Below are 22,779 nucleotides of genomic sequence, written 5' to 3' on the forward strand. Positions count from 1 at the left end.
AAGCACTGACTATGGATGCCAATGGGCACCGCTTTCCCACAAATAAAAAAAAAAGATCTTATTTTCAAAATTGAACAGATTGGTGACAACTGAAGGGTGGGTAAATTAGGGAAATTTTCACTTTTGGATGTACTATCTCATTGTATTTCATGACAAATATTAAATATTAAAATGCAATTCCGACAATGTAAGTGATGCTGGCAGTGCAAGAATGTTTTGAGCGTTTGTTAGCACATTGCTATGTGGTTGCTAAACATTTCAATGCAATTTTAAGCTAAGCATCTGAATGCAGTTTTAAGCAGGGGCTCAGATGTTTGACATGTTTTCAGGATGTTGCTATTCGGTTGACGAATGATTACTTGCTGATCCAAGTCAAACCTGTTCATTGTCCAAGTCTTAATCATGATCTGCGCTCATTAGATGACTCGGGTTTGATCAACAAAAAGTATTAGAAATAGTTACAGTGATGCTAAACCTAGTCAGTACTTTGGATTAAAAGGTAAATATTGTGTGTATTGGGCAGCACTGTGGCTCAGTGGTTAGCACTGTCGCCTCACATCAAGAAGGCTGCTGGTTCGAGTCCCTGTGTGGAGTTTGCCTTTTCCACCTTATGTTGGCGTGGGTTTACTCTGAGTGCTCCAGTTTCCCCCACAGTCCAAAGACATGAGCTATAGGTGAACTGAATAAGCTACATTGGCCTGTGTATGAGTGTGTGTGGATGCAAAAGTGTATGGGTATTTCCCAGTGCTAGATTCCTCAGCATCCACTGCATAAAACATATGCTGGATAAGTTAGTGGTTCATTCCGTTGTGGCAACTCCTGATAAATAAAGGAATTAAGCCAAAGGAAGATGAATGAATGAAATGTGTGTATTGCTGTATATGGGTGTGAGGGATAGCAGTGCCCAGCAGGGGTCAGCATTCAGATGTCATGGAAATGTAGGAGATTTGATCAACCTTGACTAATGAAGACTTTTTAAAAATGTGAATACTTCTGTGAACGCTCTTGAATAATACTTTTGAAGCTAATTTAAAACGCTTCATTCAAAGATATATCATGTTTGCATCCAATTAGCAGTAATTATATGCTTTGTTCATATGTACATTTAGATGTTTTGGGGAATAGCAATAGCAGCTGTCACTGTTTGCTTAAGTATAGACACTCCCAGGCTAATATTGTAATCATTTCAATAAAATGCCGTTCAGAATAACTGAAAGTGCTTGGCAATGAAAATGCAGGGAGTGAAGTTGCCCATCCCAACTTATGAGTTCTGTATAACCAAAAAAAAAAAAAAAAGAATAGATGACAAACAGGTCTGACGTCATTAAAAGTGTCCACAAAAGTAAATGAAGCGAATAGAAGCAGGTAGAGGGAAAGCAGGTGCAATCTCAGACTGGAACAGGTGGGTCTTGGAGCAGATTGTTTCTATTTGTGTTTGCTTCACTTTGCTTTTGCTTACACGTTTGCTCTAAAAATGTATTGTTTATTGTTAATTTCATTTACAATATTCACTGTAAGTTTTTTTTTAAGAACTGAGATTTGTCTCAAATAATTTTTACGGAGCTAAATTAATGTAAAATTGTTACTTTTACTTCATGCGATAATTTAGAGAAAGTTTATAGATGTGTTAAACACATATTTTCTTTGTTTATATGTCTATTTATTGTTGATTTAATTTCCAATATTCAGTGTTTGTTTTTTTAAAGAACTGAGGTTGGTCCTAAATATTTTGAAGAATTCTAAATCAAGACTAAAATTATCACTTTTACAGTGTGCATTCATTTAGAAAAAAATAAAAATAGCATATTTATGTTAAAACAATATTTTTATTTGTTTATATGTCTATTTATTGTTGACTACATTTACGTTCAGTTTCATATTCAGAACTGGGATTTGACTTAATTCTCACAAAGCTGAATTAAATATTTTTTTTTACTTTTACTCTATGCATTAGCTTAGAAATAATCAAATGTAAATAGCATTATATGTGGTACATGTTCAAAATGTTTTTTTTGCTTATATACCTATTTATTTATCTATTTATTGTTACTTTCATTTTATTTTCTAAGATTTACCTTTATGAATAATCTGATGTAAGATGTCCTTCACGACCATTGCTGTTGTTTTTCTTCAGCAGAGAGTGACCAGGCCAGAAATACTCTACAGCCATGGGAGCCGTGACATGTTTGATGGTTACAGTTGTTGGCTTGAATGCAATTGCTGCTGTAAGTCTGAAATTAGATAATACAAAGATTATGTTTGCTTTTTTAATAGGCATAAAATGTAGAATAATATATATATATATATATATATATATATATATATATATATATATATATATATATATATATATATATATATATATATATATATATATATCCCTCTAACACTTTTCTTTTGTTTGGGTGGAGTTGGCTGAGCACCCATTAGAGATTGATGTGCATGCTTTTGTGCATTTTCTCTTTGTGTTAAATTCTAAATAAATGGAAGCGAGTAGGTTTTGTTGTCTTAAGATTTTAAGCCATAGGCTAACAAATTTGCTTTTGTTTAAATGGCTCATCGATTCAAGTTTTAATATATTTCCCAGTAAACAATTTCACTTAGGTTGACTTGACTTTAAGTTTCTTAACTCGAGGAAATTTATTACCTGGACTTTTAAAAAAAGTTTGAAGTTAATTGGACTCAAATTATAAATAATTTTACCAAGAAATATTCTGTCAAGACAACAAAAATAATTTAATCAATGGAGTAACAACATTTTTGGTCGCACTTTATTTTGATGGTTCGTTTGTTGAGTTTAAGTTACATTGCATCTACATGCCAACTAATTCTCATTAGATTATAAGTAGACTGTTAGGTTGGGGTTAGGGTAAGTTAACATGTACTTGCAAAGTTTCTTATAGTCAGTTAAATGTCTGCTGAATGTCTGTATCAACAGATATTAAGAAGACAGACTACTAATTACCAAATGGACCATCAAAATATAGTGTTACCACGTTTTTTTTTTTAGTTGACTCAAAAAATTCTATCTACAATGTTATTTTCCATGCTTAAAATATGCATTTTCCATCTGCAGGCAGCAGGACTGGCGTTATCTGCGGTGGCCATTTGGGTCGCAGTGGATGGATATAAACTCTACCCGATTTCTGGTGTATCAGGGAAAGACGACATCTTTGCTGGAGCCTGGATTGCCATATTTACAGGCTTTGCGTTCTTCCTCACATGCATCTTCGGCATCTTCGCTGCCCTGAAAAGGAGCCGTGCACTCATGCTGGTGGTACGTTTTAGAAGATATTACAATCCTACCATGTTACCTACCAATACCACCAGATTAATCACTGTTGATCCAAAATCAGTTTTAGTGAGAGCATCAAATACACATTAAAATGAGTTATGACTAAGCACTAATTGATTGTGTGAAAAGACCAGCCACTATCAGTGTTGGGTATAAAATATAATATCATTTTAAGCCTATTTTACTATGTAAAATGATAATGTGCAAAAATAACAACACACACTTTTTACAATATTTTCCTTAAAAGCTAAAACCAACACATTTTTAGCTAGCTTTTTTTCTTTAAAAGTGACTTTAGTACTATATAATTTTTTCCAACACTAAATATGACTTAATTCTTAACATAACTATATTACCTCTCATCTTCCCACAGTACCTTATCATAATGTTCATCATCTTTTTGTTTGAGTCCGCGTCTGCCATCACATCAGCAACCAACCGGGATTATGTGAGTTCAGCCAGCCTCTCAATGCTGTAAAATAAAGCAAATAATGTTATGTTAAAGATGGTGATAACAAAAGTCGCATACAGGTACTCAATTCTGGACCAACACTTCTGCAATTCTGCCTTTCCCTTTTTTTAAAACACTATTTGCTTTAATATAGCTGGTTGGGAACAGCAACCTTGTAAAGAAACAGATGCTCCAGTATTATGCAGACAGCAGCACACAAGGACAGCAGATTACAATGACATGGAACAACGTGATGACTCAGGTAAGCAGAACATGAGCGATGACCTCAACAAACACCCTGTCACCTGTCCAAGAGTTGTTTGTAAAACTGATGCACATACTTACAGTTAATTAAAATGATTAGCCCTCCTGTGAAAATGTTTGTTTTTCAAATAATTCCAATTGGTGTTTATCAGAGCAAGGAAATTTTCGTAGTATTTTCTATAATATTTCTTTCTTCAGAAGTTCCTGTTTCTTCTTGTTCGGTTGGAGTAAAACCAGTTAAAAAACAAAACAAAACAATTCTAAGGTCTATACAGGGGCGGATTTAATGCTGCAGGTGTGAGAGATGGCTGTGTGGCACTTTGCCGCCTTTGAGTGCTCTTGGGTGTGGTAGAGACGGCATCAGCCGCAGCTTGTTGCGTAGAGTAACGTTTGGAACGGTACAGCACGGACACATGAGAGTCTCTAAAAATCTCCAGTAATACCTAAAAACATTTGCTAGTTGCTTTTTTGAAAATTTGGTCTGAAAAGTTGCTAAGTTGGCAACACTGGATGGCAATGTATTGATTAAAGTGCTTGCACCTCGCACAAGTGCAGTATGGAAGGAACGTTCTAGTATTCATGGGGGCCCTAAGCGGCTGCTTACCTTGCTTATTGGTTAAGAGCAGATCATTCCTCTGCATATCGACAGCCAATGTTTCGCCCCACGATTGTGAGATATTTTCCTGGTACTGTCAAACCAATCTGCTTCTTCTCTCTTTTTAATGTAATAATTTAAATGGTCCGCTTATTCTTTTCTTGCTGTTGTTCACAATCACAGAGATTGTAGTGACAGCAGTCAGCCAGCGATCAGAGGAGAGGCAGCTAGAGTTTGCAGGAGTGAGAATTTTGACAACATTGGGGGGTGGGGGAGGGGGGGGGAGAGAAGTAGTAATACAACAAATAACGAAACGCGGCTTCCTCCGCGATCCTGCTGTCTGGCTGAAACAGCTGTCAGATGATGAGCGCTCTGAGCTAGTTAAGAGATCTAGTGCCTCTTTAAATAACATTTCACAGTGAAACTCCCACTGATTCACAATACTCAATTCATATAAAAAATTTTTTTAAAAGATTAGTTGGATGGATTGTAAATGAAATTAGTTTAGTTTTTTTTTTTTTTACTATTAAAATCTTATCACAAAAATGGCTAAAAATGGCTCCTTCGTCTTGGAGGGCCGGTGTCCTGCAAAGTTTAGTTCCATCCCTAATCAGACACACCTAGGCTAGCTAATCAAGCTCTTACTGGGCTTTCTAGAAACATCTGTGCAGGTGTGTTGAGACTTTTCTTGTTAGATAAGAGCTTATTTTGTTAGATAAGCTCCAGATTTGGCTTCAGTACTGAATAATCTAATGTATATGCACATATAAAATATTGTAAAGCTTTCTATTAAAAATATGAATTTAAAAGACTTATATATGTTGAGCACTGTATATTTTTAACCCCCTTGATATATATATATATATGTAGATAAGCTGCAGAACAAACCACTGTTGCCCAGTGACTTGCCTAATTATCCTAACTTGCCTAGTCAACATAACTAACCCAATTAGGCCTTTAAATTGCACTTTAAAATAAATACTACTATCCTGCACCATAATTAGTATAATATAATATATAAATATTATGTACTGTCTGTCATCATGGCAAATACAAAATAAATGAGTTATTAGAAATGAGTTATTAACAATATTATGTTTAAAAGTGTTGAAAAATGTTTCTTCATTAAACAGCACTTTGGAAATACAAAAAAATAAAGAAAACTCCAAAAAATGTTGACTTCAACTGTGCGTGATATTAAAGAAGAAAAATAATCAATTTCAACTCAGACCTGATATAACACGCCTTGCTGCAAACAAAATCCTGATGTGGGAAAACCAGTTTCATAAACCTCTAGGAATAACTGCTGCAAAAGTCTGACAGGGTAATCGGCTCACATGGAATTTTCACATGCAAAAATGCACAGATTTCCACAGATTTTTTTTACCTCATCGTTCAGTCTATTTGTTTATTCACTCTACCGCTCTAAAGTTGGGGGTCAGTTTATTTTATTTTTTTTAAAGAAAATGATTCTGTTCATCAAGGCGCCATTTATTAGATGTAAAAAAATTAAATAACTGCTTTCTTATTTTATGTAGTCATTATTGTATTTTTTATTATTATTATTATTATTAATAATAATAATAATAATTAATATTAGAGTGATTTCTAAAGGATCTTATGACTCTGAAGACTGAAGTAATAAATCTGAAAACTTCATTATTAAAATCACTGGAATAAATGATTAAATTAAATGATAATCTACTTTTGAACAGTTATTCTATAGTGCAATAACATTTCACAATTTGACAATTTGTACTGTATTTTTGATGAAATAAATGCAGTCTTTGTGAGCAGGAAAAGCACATTATAAATTTAACAATAAAAATGTAAACATTTTAACATTTAAAAATCCTATGATTTATGTACAACACAGTTTGTAAAGTTATATTTTCTGTCTTAGATACATTATATGACTTACTTTATTACCAAACAAAAAGTTCTAATTGGATTTGCAGTGTAGACCAAGAAAAATAGAAGTTAAAAAAATCATTAATATTATTATTATTATTATACTCTCAGAAATAAAGGTATGAGAGCTGTCACTGGGGAGGTACCTTTTCAAAAGGTATACATTTGTAACTAAAGGGTCGTCATTAATATCTCAAGGATACATATTAATGCGTAAAAAGTACAAAAGTCTACCTCTTGAAATCTTTAGGTACCAATATATACCCTTGATGCGATCTGGCGGCACTTCTTTTAATAACTATGCTCCAAAAGTTTGGAAATATCTCCCAAATGAATGAAATCCCCCAGCATTCATGTTTTAAAAAAGCGTTAAGACGCACCTTTTTAAAATTGCGTATGAATATAACAGTTTGTGAAGTGTATGGATGGTGTGTATATTGTATAGGTTTATGTATGTATGTATGGTGTGTGCATAAATATGCATATGTAAGGACTTTAGTGCATGATTGTGCAGATATATGTGTATGCTTTTATCTGAATATATTTTTGTTGTTTATTTTGCTTTATTTCTCTATACATTTTTTATCTGGTTTATTTTACAATGCCTGTTTGTTGTTTGTGAAGCGCTTTGAGTTGCATGTATTAGGAAAAGTGCTATACAAATAAAATGTATTATTATTATTATTATTATTATTATTTATATTATTATTATTATTATTTGAGCAGGGTTATCCAAACACTGTCCTGGAGAGTTTAGCTCCAACTCTAATCAAACACACCTGAACCAGCTAATCAAGCTCTTGTAGATATACTAGAAACTTCCTGCAGGTGTGTTGAAGCAAGTTGGAGCTAAACTGTGCATGACATCGGCCCTCCAGGACCGAGTTTGGACACCCCTGCCTTTGAGGTACCAATATGACCCCTTTATGTGTACTTTGAAACATTTTGAAAACATTGCCCTATATACATTTCAGGAGATCGCAAATTATGTAGCCAGAAGTACATATGGCTGCATTTCGTATATTAAAGGAATGCTACAGGGAGGTATGACACTGTTCCTTTTCGCGTTTACCAGCTGACCGCTTACCTCCATACAGACGGCTTTCTCGCTGTTACCAGTTTGTCCAGTAGCTCACTGTACATCGAACTGGATGTCAGCAAACTTAAGATGCAGAAAGGAGTTGACCGCTACAACGGGGTTCGAGTCTGGCGAAGAATGGTTCCAGAAAGTAGGAAAAAAACAAAAAACAAAAAATAAAGCAAACAAGTAAATAACAGGGTGAGAATGTGGTAAAATCCGAAAATGTGGTAAAAATCAGGCGAGGGCTTTTCTTTTTCTGGATTGCTTTAAGGTTTAAGGAAGTTGGTTGGTGGGTCAATCAGGGCTTTTAAAAGCACTATTGGTTGGGTTTAGGGAAGGAGGAGGGTGGGTCAGTCAGTCAATCGACAGACAGCTGACAGCAGCCTCAGCAGGCACAAATGGCACTAGCGACAAAAATTTGAGATCTCAAAAAGCATAAACAGCTGCCTCTGGTGGATTCGCGAAAACAAAAACTGCAAAAAGATGTAGCTCCTGGGATGTATTCGGCGCTCTCCACAAATGTATATAGAGATATGTTTTTAGAATGAGCCTGGGTTGGTGCTTTTTGAAAAGGTACCACCTCAGTGACAGCTCTCGTACATTTATTTCTGAGAGTGTACAGACACTAAACAACAATTTAAAATTCAACACCTTCTCCTCCACCAGGTCCAGTGCTGTGGAGCTGACGGCCCGACGGACTGGATACAGTATAACTCCACCTACAGGCAGTTGTTTGGCGCTGCATCTCTATGGCCCCTCGGCTGCTGCAAGAGACAGAGTAGTAACTTTGAGGTGGTAGATCCTATAGGCTGTAAAGCTGGCGTGATGAGCAGCATGTTCACACAGGTAACATCTAGAGCCTCATAATATGCCACCTGATTTAAACAAGACAACAGAGTGTACTGTAAATCAGCTGCTGTCACAACACCAAGAGGAAATTAAAGGAAAGAATTTAAATAGCAACTCCTCTAGAGTTAAATAGCCATTTATTTATCCATTGAGATGATCTCCGGGTGTGCTTGGAGCACTCTCAGCTTAGCATACATCACTTAATCTGAAAAAAAAAGTATAAGATGAGTTAGGATGAAGAGTTTTGATCATTTTCCTATTTAAAGCTTGACTCTTCTGTAGTTACATTGTGTAATAATTCAAATGGAAAATGAAAGCAGCTATTTTCTAGGTTGATATGGCTAGGAACTATATACTCTAGCAACTATATATTCTGCCATAATATAAAGGAACAGCCGTAAGATGGCTCCAGCAGGTGCAATGAATCAACAACTCGAGAAAGTGCTGCTTAAAATCACTGCACCTGCTGCAGCCATGTTACCACAGCAAGGTTCCATGATTATTACACCAGAATGAGAGTATAGTTCCTACACATATCAGCCTAGAAAATAGCAACTTTTCATTTACTGTAGGTCTTGGCACAAGATGTTACTACAGTCTTTCAATAGGAGACTTTAAATAGGAAAGGTTTACTGACATGCTAATGGTCTAATCCGATTCAATAATTTATGCTAAGCTAAGCTAAAAGTGCTCCAGCCAGATCCAAAGATCCGCTTAATGGATTAAAAATAATAATAACAAACTCTAGGTAACTTGTAAAATCAAGAGTATACAGTATTCATTTATAATGTATATAATTGCATAACTTTGATAAAGGTCCCATAAAATTAAAGTTTTTTAGATGATAGTATCAGTATTGTTTGTTTTTAGGATATCTATAAGCTAGTGTGCTCTGAAACAGAAACAAAATGTGTGTTTAGAAGATATAAAATTAATATAAACATGTAAAGCTTGCAGTTTGTCACTTCTGCCTAAATGGATCAACGGTTTTATTCACATCACCTCACTATAGTTTTTCATTACATCATAACCAATCAAATGCTGTCTAGTATCTGACATGCTCCGCCCCCTTCACAACGTTTCTCATTTGTTTTATTTGATGCACTAGAGCTAAAACGCTCTCAATGGCAGAGCTGTGATAAAAACAAAACGCTATTGGTTGTTTTTTAAAGGGGAGGAGCTTAACTTTGTCCCACCCTCTCTTCATATTTCAGTTGAGATCCAACGTTGAATAAAAATGCGCATTTCAAAGCATTTTATGGGACCTTTAATAATAATCAGGCATACAATGATTTACTTATACATTAGTATAAATTTTTCATGATTTCTGGTCAGTTCAGATCATAGCAAGATGAATTAATGTAATGTGTTATTTTTTAACTAAAGCATATTTTTGTTATTATACTTTTTTTTTGTTATGGACCAGTTTTAAAACTCCTAACATGAGCTGCATCTCTCTGACCTCTCCTTGCTCTGGGGAATCAGAAACAAAAAAAAGCTTCTCACAAAAAAATTAAAAGCTTCTCACATGTAGTTGTTTTCTGCATGTTGTTTTGATTCTTTAGGGTTGCTTCCAGTACATTGAATCGGTGTTAAGCCGTTATACCTGGGCTGTGAGCTGGTACGGTTTCTCCGTTCTCATGTTGGTGGTAAGTCATATAATTGAGTTATTTGTGACCTCTACAAATTGTACTGGACATGCTCTTTGTATTTAAAATATTTAGATTTATTTTACTTTAGTTCAAATTGCTTTAATATATATTTATTATTTAACGCCATATCAGCAATAATGGCTTTATTTGTGGGGGGGGGAAATTCAATTGAATTTGCCAAATAATTCACCAGTTTTGTCTTAAAAATAGAGGGCACATACAATATAAATATAAATAAAAAAATAAACATAACTAATAATACCAGTTATTTCATATATTTCAACTGAATATTTCCTGCTGTAATAGATTCACCAATAAATAAAATAAAAATGTAAATATCATAATATATGTTATTAAGACCTACACTCACCGACCACTTTATTCCGGCACACCTTTGCAACTGCTCATTAACACAAATTTATAATCAGCCAATCATATGGCAGCAACTCATGCCTTTAGGCATGTAGACATGGTCAAGATGATCTGCTGCAGTTCAAACCGAGCATCAGAATGGGGAGGAAAGGTGATTTAAGTGACTTTGAACGTGGCATGGTTGTTGGTGCCAGACGGGCTGGTCTGAGTATTTCAGAAACTACTGATCTTCTGGGATTTTCACGTACAACCATCTCTAGGGTTTGGAGAGAATGGTCTAAAAAGAGAAAATATCCAGTGAGCGGCAGTTCTGTGGGCGCAAATGTCTTGCTGTTGCCAGAGGTCAGAGGAGAATGGCCAGACTGGTTCCAACTGATAGAAAGGCAACAGTAACTCAAAGAACCACTCGTTACAACCGAGGTCTGCAGAAGAGCATCTCTGAATGCACAACACATCCACCCTTGAGACGGATGGGCTACAGCAGCAGAAGACCACACCGGGTGCCACTCCTGTCAGCTAAGAACAGGAAACTGAGGCTATTCACACAGGCTCACCAAAATTGGACAATAGAAGATTGGAAAAACATTGCCTGGTCTGATGAGTCTCGATTTCTGCTGAAACATTCAGATGGTAGCGTCAGAATTTGGCAAGCAACAACATGAAAGCATGGATCCATCCTGACTTATATCAACGGTTCAGGTTGGTGATGGTGGTGTAATGGTGTGGGGGAGATTTTCCACAGCCTACCTGAGTAATGTTGCTGACCATGTCCATCCCTGTATGACCACAGTGTACCCATCTTCTGATGGCTATTTCCAGCGGGATAACACACCATGTCATAAAGTGCAGGTCATCTCAGACTGGTTTCTTGAACATGACAATGAGTTCACTGTACTCAAATGGCCTCCACAGTCTCCAGAGCCCAATCAATAGAGCACCTTTGGGATGTGGTGGAACGGGAGATTCACATCATAGAAGTGCAGTTGACAAATCTGCTGCAACTACGTGATGCTATCATGTTAATTTGAACCAAAATCTCTGAGGAATATTTCCAGTTCATTGTTGAATCTATGCCACGGAGGATTAAGGCAGTTCTGATGGCAAAAGGGGGTCCAACCCGGTACTAATAAGGTATACCTAATAAAGTGGCCAGTGAGTGTATGTAAGACGTAAAATACACTGTATGGAATGAATTCTTTTTTTTTTTTTTTTTGCTGTGATGAGACACTTTATCTACACTTTGCTAATAATATTTACACTTTAAATCAGTATCATGACAAAATCTTACTTTACTCACTAAAATGCATTATATTCTAGTACTTAAACTGTTCATTTTTTTAAGTTATATGACATTCAATTTGGTGTTTTAATTCAGTTTAATGTAATTTAAGTCAGTTATTTTTATATAAAACACTAATATTCACTCTTCTGATGCACTTTTCAATCTGTCCTACAGTTTTTCACATTAGTGATCGCCATGATTTACTACACACAGCTGCCCTAACAGCACGGACTCTTCAAGATGTCTACATTTCCCACACATCTGCTTCCACTCACATGCAATTAAATAAGTACACCAAGAATTGCAGATTGCACATTATAATAAAGCACATGGATAATTCATAAGACAAGAAAAAGTGTCTTGCAGCATGACAATTATAAACAACTTTTTATTTTTTATTCCTGTCTACATGCCATTTTTATGATTTGGTATAATTTGCACGTTTTAATTTGATGCCACGAAGCGAATGTTAGATCAAAAACATTAATGAGCATAATGAACTGCGGTAATGCTTGAAGTTTTAATTGATCAGCAGTGATCATCCTCTCATGATTGGCAACAAAATATTTGCTTTTTATTTTAAGTAACTGATCCTTATTTTATTTGACATGTTTTATAAATAAACAATAGCATGGGGTTATTTTAAATGTGCAATGCACTAGGATCTCCAAGCGATTGTTTTCATTTACTTGATGCCTCAGTCTACACTTTTCAGGGTTTCTGCAGACAAAAGTCTTGTCGTTAATCCCAATTGTAAAAGCAACAAATAATAACTTGACTTCTAGTTGATCGATAGGAAAAGTGGCTTAGATTTGTCTGATGAATCATCTGTTGAACTGCATCCCAATCATCACAAATACTGCAGAAGACCTTTTGGAACCCGCATGAACCCAAGATTCTCATAGAAATCAGTCAAGTTTGGTAAATGATACATCCTGGTTTGGGGTTACATTCAGTATGGGGGTGTGCGAGAGATCTGCAGAGTGGATGGCAACATCAACAGCCTGAGGTATCAAGACATTTGTGCTGCCCATTACATTACAAAACACAGGAGAGAAAACTCTTCAGCAGGATCAAAGTTCTTGAAAGCAAAGAAGGTCAATGTGCTCAAGGACTGGCCATCCCAATTACCTGACATGAACATTATTGAGCATGTCTGGGGTAAGATGGAGAAGGCATTGAAGATGAATCCAAGTAATCTTGATGAACGCTGTGAGTCCACTAAGAACCCTTTCTTTGCCATTCCAGAAGACTATTAAGTCATATAAGTGATTTGAGTCATTGAGTCAGAGATGTATGGATGCAGTCCTCCAAGCTCATGGGAGTCATACACAATATTAACTCTTTTCCACTGCACCATGACTTTATATTCTATTCTGTACATTATTTCTGTTAAGTGACAAGAGTTTTGTCTAAGCAAAGTCAGAGCTTACTGTCCTAATTAAACCACTAAAAATCAAAGCATGATCATATTTTATTTTAGTAAAATAAGTGTAATCTAGAGGCCTTTGCCTTTTATATAAGTCACCTCAGATACCAAAATGATCAACTAGAAGTCAATTATTATTTTTTGTTCCTAAAACTTGAATAGGCGACAAGACTACTGTCAGGCAGTGTACTGGGTTAAGTTTTTTTTTCTAATGGATGGGTATTATCATGATAATACAAATAATTGTTTTTAGTTAGTTTTTTTTTTTTATCTTTGGAATTTGCTGTAAAAATGTCTAAAGCTGTTGTGAATTGTCTCTGCAATAAAAAAAAAAAACTTAATATAAAAAATAAGAGATATCTTGTTGGTCATTGGATGGATGGCCCAAATTGAGTAGCTTTACTTGGACAAGAACTTTTTGCTAAAACTATGTTAAGCTGCTTTGACAATCTACATTGTAAAAAGTGCTATAGAAATAAACATGAATTGAATAAAGCAAAATAAGACCAATTTAAAATGATTTACGACCTACAACATAATATGTCAGTGAATTAAAGGCTTTTTAAGGCCTAAAATGTAGGTTTTGAAATTTAAGACATTTTAAGACTTTATAAGACCCAGCGGACACCCTGACCTATTCACTAGGTTTTTCTATATAAATATTTAATATTCAATATGCTATATGCACACGGCCTTTTAATTTCAGCCAGCCAGCCTTGGTGCTTCTGGTGAACTCTCTTTCCATTATAAAAACAGTACATTTAAGGTCTGATTTCTTTACAAAATTGTTATTTTCACTACCTGAAAGATAAATGATATAAAGCATATCTAGGTCCGGACAAGAAGCACTGCAAATACATTTTCCATGTCTATAAAATATTATACCCCAGAATTTTCAGTGGAGTTTCTGCGCTCGCCTGCTGATCCTGATGGCACTTGTGTTTACACTGTCTTTCATCTCGTTTTATGCTTGAACAACTAAATGAATGGTTAAGTCTATTTAACTAAATGTATTGGAGTTACATTACAACATCGAGACTGTTAAAAGAGCCTTTTGAAATTGAAAAGACTCGCATTAAGCTTTCACCGAAAGTTTATCACTGGCTGAAAAACACTAGCTGTGTATAGAGCTCACTTAATGTCCAAAAAACAACTAACAGAACATTTGATTTGTACGATTCTGCTGTAACTTACTTGACAAGGTTTCTGTGTTCATCAAATAAACATGTAACTGTGTCATTTACGACTGCATTCACTGACTGCAAACAAACTGTCATCAGCCACATGCAGATACAAGCCCTGTAGAAAAACAGAAAAAATGCAAAGACAAAAACAACACAAGTCTGGCAACTCTCCACACCCGGAACCTCCCAAACCGTTATTGCTCACGCTCATTTTCTAATGCCAACAGAGTTTGTACATGTATCAGCAGAGCACAGAGGAGGGCACGTTAGCTTGCATATGTCTGCTTTAATTTATACTCAACTGGGAGTGGAAACAGACTGGTTTTGCAGGATATCAGTCTAGCAAAGGCCTTGGCTTCTCTCATATTACTGCCTACAAAGAACGTTTCCAATCTTTGAGGGTGGAGACTGCAGCACAGCGAGCCCTGTTAATTAAAATGATCTCAAAACATGAACAAAAATTACTAAAGAACACATTAAATGTATACACATTCTGATTCAGGACATGCTACCAAGTCTGTTTCATAGATAGTAATCAAATCAGAAAGCTATGTAACATTTCTGAGTGAACAGTGCATCCTACAGGTGGTTTGTCAAGCCCACTAACCTGCATGAAGCACACTGAAATAGGCACTGTATTTCCAGAGACATGGAGGGTTTAAGAAACTATCTGGTCCACAAGGAGAGGAAAGTGTGTCCGACAGGTGGTTTGTTAAGCCCACTCACCTGCATGAAGCACACTAAAAACTGCACTGTATTTCCAGAAACATTGAGGGTTTATAAGAAAGTGCCTGGTACATAAGGAGAGAAGAGTGCGTCCTTTACGTGGTTAGTGAAGCCACTCACTTGTGTGAATCCGAATCGCACAATGTTTTCCAAAAAGTTTAGTGTGCTTACAAAGTGTCTGGTGCATATGGAGAGGAAAATATAGGGTCATCTACAGGTGGTTTGTCAAGCCCACTCACCTGTGAAGGCATTCAAATTGCATGATGTTTTCCAAAAAGTATGATCTGCTTATAAGGTGTTGGGTGCATATGGAGTAGTGTTGTCCTGATACTGGAATTCGACACCAATCGGCGCTGAAATTTTAAAAGCGTCCACTTCCCGCTATCATTTGAGCGCGTTCTTAAACAGTGCTGATTTATTATTGTGTTCATGAGCTTAACAGAAATGACTGTGACTGGCTGTGAAGGTCATCAGTTCATCAAACTCACCGCTGTTTACTGAGTGTAACAACAGATACAGGAACACTGGAGAGTTTTGAAGCGGAGAAGATCAGTTGATTCATCAGCGGATTGTTTGTATGTCAGCTTATAAACAGACCAGCTGATGAGGGCGCGACTTTTACCGATTGGTATCAAATTCCAGTATCATGACAACACTAAAATGGAGACGAATATAGTGTCTTCTACAGGTGGTTTGTCAAGCCCACTCACCTGTGAAGGCATTCAAATTGCAAGATGTTTTACAAAAATTAAGATCTGCTTTTAAGAAGGTGTCTGGTGCATATGGAGTAATGTTGTCACGATACTGGAATTCGATATAAATCGGTACTAAAATTTTAAAGGTGTCCATTTCCGGCTAACATTTGAGTGCATTTTTTTTACAGTGCTGATTTACTATTGTGGTCGCGTGCTCAACAGAAATGGCTGTGATTGGCTGTGAGGGTCATCAGTTCACAGAACTCACCGCTGTTTACTGAGTGTAAACACAGATACAGCGACACTGGAGAGTTTTAAAGCTGAGAAGATCAGTCAGTTCATCAGTGGATTGTTTGTATGTCAGCTTATAAACACACCAGCTGATCTTCTCAGCTTTAAAACACTCCAGTGTTGCTGTATCTTTTGTTACACTCAGTAAACAGCAGTGAGTTTGGTGAACTGATGACCATCACAGCCAATCACAGCCATTTCTGTTGAGCAGGTAAACATAATTGCTAATCAGCAATGTTTAAGAACGCGCTCAAATGATAGTTTTTCAAATTTCAGTACCGATTGGTATGGAATTTCAGTATCATGACAACACTAATATGGAGAGGAAAATACAGTGTCTTCTACAGGTGGTTTGTCAATCCCACTCACCTGCATGAAGCACACCAAGACTTAAAAGATTAGGTATTGATGAAACAGGTGAGTGTTGAAAATGTTCAGAGAATACCAGTGGAGTTAACCCAAAAGAATAATCACCAAACCACAGGGTGTGTCACTGACGGTGTCCAATGTTTTTATTCACATATTTGAAAATATTACAAAATAGGATCAACTGCCTTTTCGTAAAGTGTTCAAGGCGGAAGGGGAGATTGTTGGACATGTACAGTATATACCCTCAAAGCCACATGCATGACCTCTTGAACTGGAACATATACGCTCACAGTCTGCTGACATACATAGGTAGCATTAATATTTAGTGTTTTTTTTTTTAAGGAACAGATCCCCCTTGGTTATTCACTGCATAGATATGTATTAAACAAAACTGAGATAACAGACATGCAAACAGTGTGTCTCTCTCACACACAAACGCACACACTCTTCATTTACACCTCAGGAATTACTAGTGCGAAGCTTTGGAAATCTGTAAATGGGGCAACTTGGCTCAGGTCAAGACTTTCAATAGTTGCTTTTAGATCAAGGGTCTCAAAGTCAATTCCTGGAGGGATACAGATCTGCAGTTTTGCTCCAACCCTGATCAAACAAAGCTGATGAAGGTGTTCATGACTTTTTTGAACACCTTAATTATCTGGATCATCTGTGTTTGATAAGGTTGGAGTAAAACTGTGCAGAGATGTGGCCCTCCAGGAAGTGAGTATGAGACCAACAGAATGTTTTAGAGCAACAGTCTCAAACTGCATTCCTGGAGGGACACAGCTAGTTTAACTCCAACCATCTCCAACTCACACCTGCTTAATAGTCTCTAGTAGTGTTGAACACCTTGATTAGCTGCATCAGTTGTGTTTGATTAGGGGTGGAGAAAGACTATGTAGAGCTGCGGCCATTCAGGAATCGAGCTTGACACCTATATTTTAGAACATGGGTTTTAAACTCCATTCCTGGAGGACCTCAGCTCTGCAGTTTTACTCTAACCCTATCAAACACAGCTGATTCAAATATACGAGGCGTTTAAAAGACTCATGAACACCTTCATTATTTGGATCAGCTTTATTTGATCATGGTTGGAGATAAACTATACAGAGCTGCCGCCCTCCAGGAATGGCGTTTGAGACCATTGTTTTAGAGCAAAGGATTATTTAAAAGACTAGCAATTATTTAATAGAAGGCACCAATTACTAAACATATTTTTTTAAGAATCCACTTCTAATACATTTTAGAAAAATTTCCAAGACTTTGAATTACCGTACAGGTACTACAAACACTGAGACAGTACCATGCCCAGAAAACTGTCTTCTAAGACTAGTGTTATGTGCATTGAAAATCTTCAGTGTTTTGAGTTGAACAGTACTAGTTATTCAATGTTGCTAGGTTGGGATTCTTCCTTCACAGAAACCCAAGGATGTCTGGGAGTGACACAGGGTGACGTGACCTACCTGAAATACTTGCTTTGGATTAGAACACTAATATTGATACACAAATCATCTGACACATTACTTGAGAATGAGCAGAAAACAGTACCTCTCAGAAATATGCGTTCTCAATTACACACCCTCCCACAAAAAAAGAAATGACCCTTTGTGTTTTATGTGCTCAACAACACACACACTCATACAAATTCACACAGACTTTAAAAGAAATTAAAACCATTAAAAAGGTCAAAGTCTGAATCTTCACATTCTTTGAAACAAATTCTAAAAAGGCAAATAAAACTTTCACAATGAAATCTTACAATAACTTAGAGACATCAAAAGCAATTAAAAATGGAAATAACGTCACATTTCTGCCAACAAACTTAAGATAACAAAAAAACAGCCATTTTCATAAAGTTTTTTAAAACCAACAGCATCTCTTGAGGTTATTTTTATCGTAGTTTGAGAAGAAAGACATGTTAAGCTTGTGCCCCTGTACAGCATAACCTAGTGTCTAAAACAGGGGTGCCAAAACTCAGTCCTGGAGGACTGATGTCCTGCAAAGTTTAGTTCCAATCCCATTTGAACACACCTGGGCAAGCTAATCAAGCTCTTACAAGGCTTTCTAGAAACATCCTTGCAGGTGTGTTGAAGAAAGTTGGAGCCAAAACTTCCAGGACACTGTTTCCCAAGGATCGAGTTTGGACACCTCTGGTCTAAAAGAACTTTAAACCAAAAGCAAAAAAAAACTCAAACAAATTAGCCACTGAGCAACATCCTGTCAGAGGAATAGCAGCTGTGCACCTCTCTGACTCCCTCTGCTGGACAGCACAGTGTGTTCTGGAATGTTTTCATAACTAAGCCACTTAATGGTTCACTTCTTTGATCCTTTCTGCTTTACGCCTTAATCTCGTACCCTTTGTCCACTCCAACACACGCTAACTGCAGGACAGCAGTGGGGTCTTTCTGAGACTGAAACACTTGTAAAGAAATATGCCACTTTGTTTCTGTACATTCGTTCTCCTCTTGAGGAGGTTAACACAATTACTTTCACAACGTGTTCAATTGTACAGTAAACATAGATGTCTAGTGCTCTACATAGTGGTCTACTTCATATGATCTCATTTTAAGTCAACAGACACAGGACTTTTAGTGGCAGTTGTGCTCTTTAGCAATAACTACGGGTCTGGCCTTCAGTTCGGATGGTCCAGTTTGGTCCCGGCAGGCTTCCCTGTCGGTTTAGCCCTCTCTGGTTCCGCAACCCTGGAGGTCGGAGAGAAGGATCCAGTACAACATCTCGCCGTGGTGTGTTGGGATACTGAGGAAGCACTGGCCCTGACTGGTATGGGAACTGGTTATACTGGTTGGCCACTGTCTGCGGTGCGTATCCTCTTGTTGATCCAAGTGCTAAGTTTGAGAAGGCCACTGTGGGTGGAGTGCATGTGTGGGAAGAGTCTGGGAGACCTTGTGGGCCCCAGTTGGGGTATGGGGGGTCCTGATAATATGGTCTAGGGGGATAAGGATTAGGGGTTGTGCTTTCTCCCTGGGCACCTGGGATAAAGTCTTGGCTTCTGTAAAACTTAAGGACTTGGTCGCCAGATGGCATGACGTCAAACGCTTGTCTATACTGGCCTCCGGAAGATCTCCTCAAGGGGTCTTGACGTTGGAAAGGTCCTGATCCCTCTCTAGGTGGCACCTGACCTTCAAAGCGCCCTCGAGAGGGTCCTGGGGTGTACACATTGTATGCAGGTGGTGGTTGCTGATGCTGGCTAGGGTAGGGATTTGGAGGGTGCTCAATGTGTGGTGAAGAGGACGTAGAGGATGGCACAGAAGGACCCTCTCTTTCATCCTCTGCAAGTTTTTCAATTAGCAAGGAGGCAATTTCCTTCCCAGTCAGGACATGAGCAGTCTCTGAGCTGGCACTTTGGGGATCTGAGCGGCTACGGAAATGCATGGCAGTGGAGGCTGACAATGCTATGTTGATCATTTTGGAATCTGAGGACAGATCATTTTGGGAAGGGTTGTCAAAGTCAGCTGTAGGACTTTCTTGCTCTAAATGCTTTTGCTTGTCATCTGGTGGTGACTTAGATGGTGCTTCTTGCGTCTCAGATGCATGATAATCATTTTCATCTAGGTCAGTAGTGGCCCAGCCCTTTGAATTAACCCCTGATCCTGGTGGGTTTGTGAAGGGGTAGTTGACATAAATAGGCTCGGGCTGATCTTTTGTGATTCCTTGCACTGGGGAGGCCTGAGACGTTTTCACTACAGCCTGCTCATGTAGATTCAATTGCAAGTCTTCAGGCCTGGAAGCCTCAAAGTACCGATAGCACACCTTCCCGTTTTCAAAGTAGGGGTGAAGCTGTGAAGCAGTGTGGTCGGCAGAAGGTGAACGGTGGGGGCGATGCAAGCTCCGTTGGTGCACAGACAGAGGCACCATGCCTGTGGAAGATCCAGTAGATGCGGGTAAGGGATGCACTTCACTGCGGGACAACCTGACAGAGGATGATGTTTGTCGCTGGGGACGAGGATGAGGAGGATGTCCTGACGATCCATCCTGAGAGCGATGATGAGAATGAGAAAAAGAGAAAGAGTGAGAGTGAGAGTGTGCTGCAGCCCATGCTCGTGTCGCCTCAGACGACCACAGCTGGGTAGATCTACCACCCCCGGCACCTTGGGAATTGTAGGGAGGAGGGTAACCCCTGGATATAGGCCTTTGATTGGCTGGGTCAGTGAGCCGGAGGTTCCCTTCCAGATCCGGCTTCATATTCTGGTAACTGTGGCGTGCATAGCTAGGTGGCACTTGTGGGTGCTCAGGTGCACCAATTTCATAGTAGAAGTTCTCCATCTTGGATGGGTCTTCAGAGGAGGGGACAACTGGTCTAATTGGAGTGGACTGGGCCTGTTGCTGGGGGAGATGTGCAACCTGGGCGGCCTGACTGGCCATTCTGGCAGCATGATATCGAGACAGCATGTCAGAGGTGCTGCTGATGCGCTCCGAGAAGGCTCTGGAAAGTGGTGTGTTCACCTGCTGAGGTCCTGCCAATCGTCGAATGCGACTGGCATCTAAGGAGCGACGCATGTAATCATGCCGGTCAGTCTGAGAGAGAGGAGCCCTTAAGGGTGCAAGATCAGGGGGTTTGGGTGGCACTTTAGGGCGAGTGGGCTGGAAGGCTCGTACCTGGGCTAGAGGAGAGCTCTCTGATTTGGAGTGTAGGAGCTGAGTGTGTGGTTGGGTGGCAGGTTTAGATGGGCCGCTGGACTTCTCCTGCTGAAGCTGTGGTGCAGAAAATTGGCGGCCATATGCTGGGGGTTTTCTCTGTGAAGGAACTAGGTCAGATGAGGAGGGCGGGCTGGATATTAAGGGCTGTGGTGGAGAAGTTGGTTCTTCATTCTTGTAAATGGGGCTTGGGGTTCGCTCATTGTCCTCAGAGGAACTGGCAGCTGATAACTCAGAATTGGTTGTCCCAGAGTCAGAGACTGAGCTGTTAGAAGACAGAGTCCCAATGTCCTGCCCAGGGGGAGATCTTGGCTCTGTACCATGTGATTTGTCTGCAGCCTTTTCAGCGGCAGCTCCTTCACCGTCCTCTTCATCATCCCCATCACCACCTTCAGTCTTCCACACAGATAAGGGTCGCACTGTGGAATAGATCTGATTAGGATCAGAGGACAGCAGAGCTCCTGCATCAGCAGAGAGTGACCTCTGAAAGCGGATGTCTTTCTCAGGGGAGGCTGCACTCTGACGGGGGCGATATGGAGGGGAGGCACCTTGCCGCAGTGCCTTGTTGGCACTTTCAGTCAGAGCTAGAGCCATGAGGCGTGCAGGATTCTTGGGAGGAGGAGCAGGGGGCTGTTGTGATGGAAGGGGAACACCAGTAGGACCCAAGATACCTAAAATAAATTAAAGAATTTAATAACATTTTATTTAGGAATAAAGACATTTGAAAATGAACTATAGACTATTATAATACTAAACTACTATAACATTAAACAAAAAGCTCCAAACAGGGTCCAAAAGAAAATGTTTGTGGTTGTAAATTCTCTCATAAGTGTGCAATAAAATAAACAAGGAATATTTGGGGAAAACTACTTGAAATTATGAGAGGGGCCTGGATGCAGACCTGGTGCAGTGCAATCTGAGCTGCATCCAATGCTTTGTAATGCGCTCACCTAACCCCACCCCTAACCCTACCCGTCACAGTAACGTCACTCACTCCATTGAGTACATTGTGTCTGACTTTGCATCGCTGAGTGATGCAATCTCAGCTTGCACCATAAAAGCTGCATCCAGATACTATTGGAAATGATAGGAAATATGACAGAATGTGTACTCACTTGGACCCTTGATCTTGGCGATGGGGCCCAACTTACTGCTGAGCTCTTGCTGGCAGCTTTCAGTGAGCTGAAAGTCACATGACCTCAGGAGCATAGATATCATCTGGGGTGGCTGAGGAGGTCCACTGCTTGGAAGTCCAGATTGCAATTCACCAGCTCGTCCACCAATCATTTCCAAAACCTTCAAAGTTAAAACAGTTACTATATTGTTCTCTGCAAGGTTATTTTTATTTAATGAAAATCAAAATTAAGACTAAAAAGATTGGTCAAAAAATAGTTAATGGAAATAAAATAATAATTCGACAGTAAATGATAATAATCATTCTGAGGTGTCAAATCTGACCTGTGACTGCTTAGACCAGGGATGGCCAACCCTGTTCCTGGAGAGCCACCTTCCTGCAGATTTCAGTTGCTACCCATATCAAACACACCTGAACCAATTAATTAGGACCTGAACACCACGTGATAATTACAGGCAGGTGTGTTTGATATGGGTTGGCCACCCCTGGCTTAGACATATAACAGTAGATGGAACATTTACGCCAAACACATCAGTTTAGCACAA

At 38.6% G+C, this 22,779-nt stretch overlaps 2 protein-coding genes across 14 annotated transcripts in view; one reads left to right on the top strand and one right to left on the bottom strand.

Moving 5' to 3' along the window:
* Positions 1–1,375: 1,375 nt before the first annotated feature.
* Positions 1,376–13,531, top strand: upk1a (uroplakin 1a). The gene is given in 9 exon segments (NM_001040242.1): positions 1,376–1,402; positions 2,135–2,225; positions 3,077–3,277; positions 3,669–3,743; positions 3,901–4,008; positions 8,264–8,443; positions 10,012–10,095; positions 11,927–13,093; positions 13,210–13,531. Coding segments are annotated over 7 exon segments (753 nt in total). The 5' UTR covers positions 1,376–1,402; positions 2,135–2,168; the 3' UTR covers positions 11,975–13,093; positions 13,210–13,531.
* A 3,034-nt stretch (positions 13,532–16,565) lies between these two features.
* The window catches only part of arhgap33 (Rho GTPase activating protein 33), a 97,058-nt gene continuing 90,844 nt past the window's right edge, over positions 16,566–22,779 (bottom strand). For all 13 annotated transcript variants that reach the window (XM_087287881.1, XM_087287882.1, XM_087287893.1 and 10 more), the window contains 2 exons: positions 22,215–22,395; positions 16,566–21,770 (listed from right to left, as the gene is read on the bottom strand). In XM_087287881.1, the coding sequence (XP_087144007.1) occupies positions 19,051–21,770; positions 22,215–22,395 (2,901 nt within the window). In that variant the 3' untranslated portion in view covers positions 16,566–19,050. The remainder of the gene's footprint in view (positions 21,771–22,214; positions 22,396–22,779) is intronic.

This window comes from Danio rerio, chromosome 16, assembly GCF_052040795.2.
Source record: "Danio rerio strain M-AB ecotype USA chromosome 16, GRCz13ab, whole genome shotgun sequence".
NCBI lineage: Eukaryota > Metazoa > Chordata > Actinopteri > Cypriniformes > Danionidae > Danio > Danio rerio.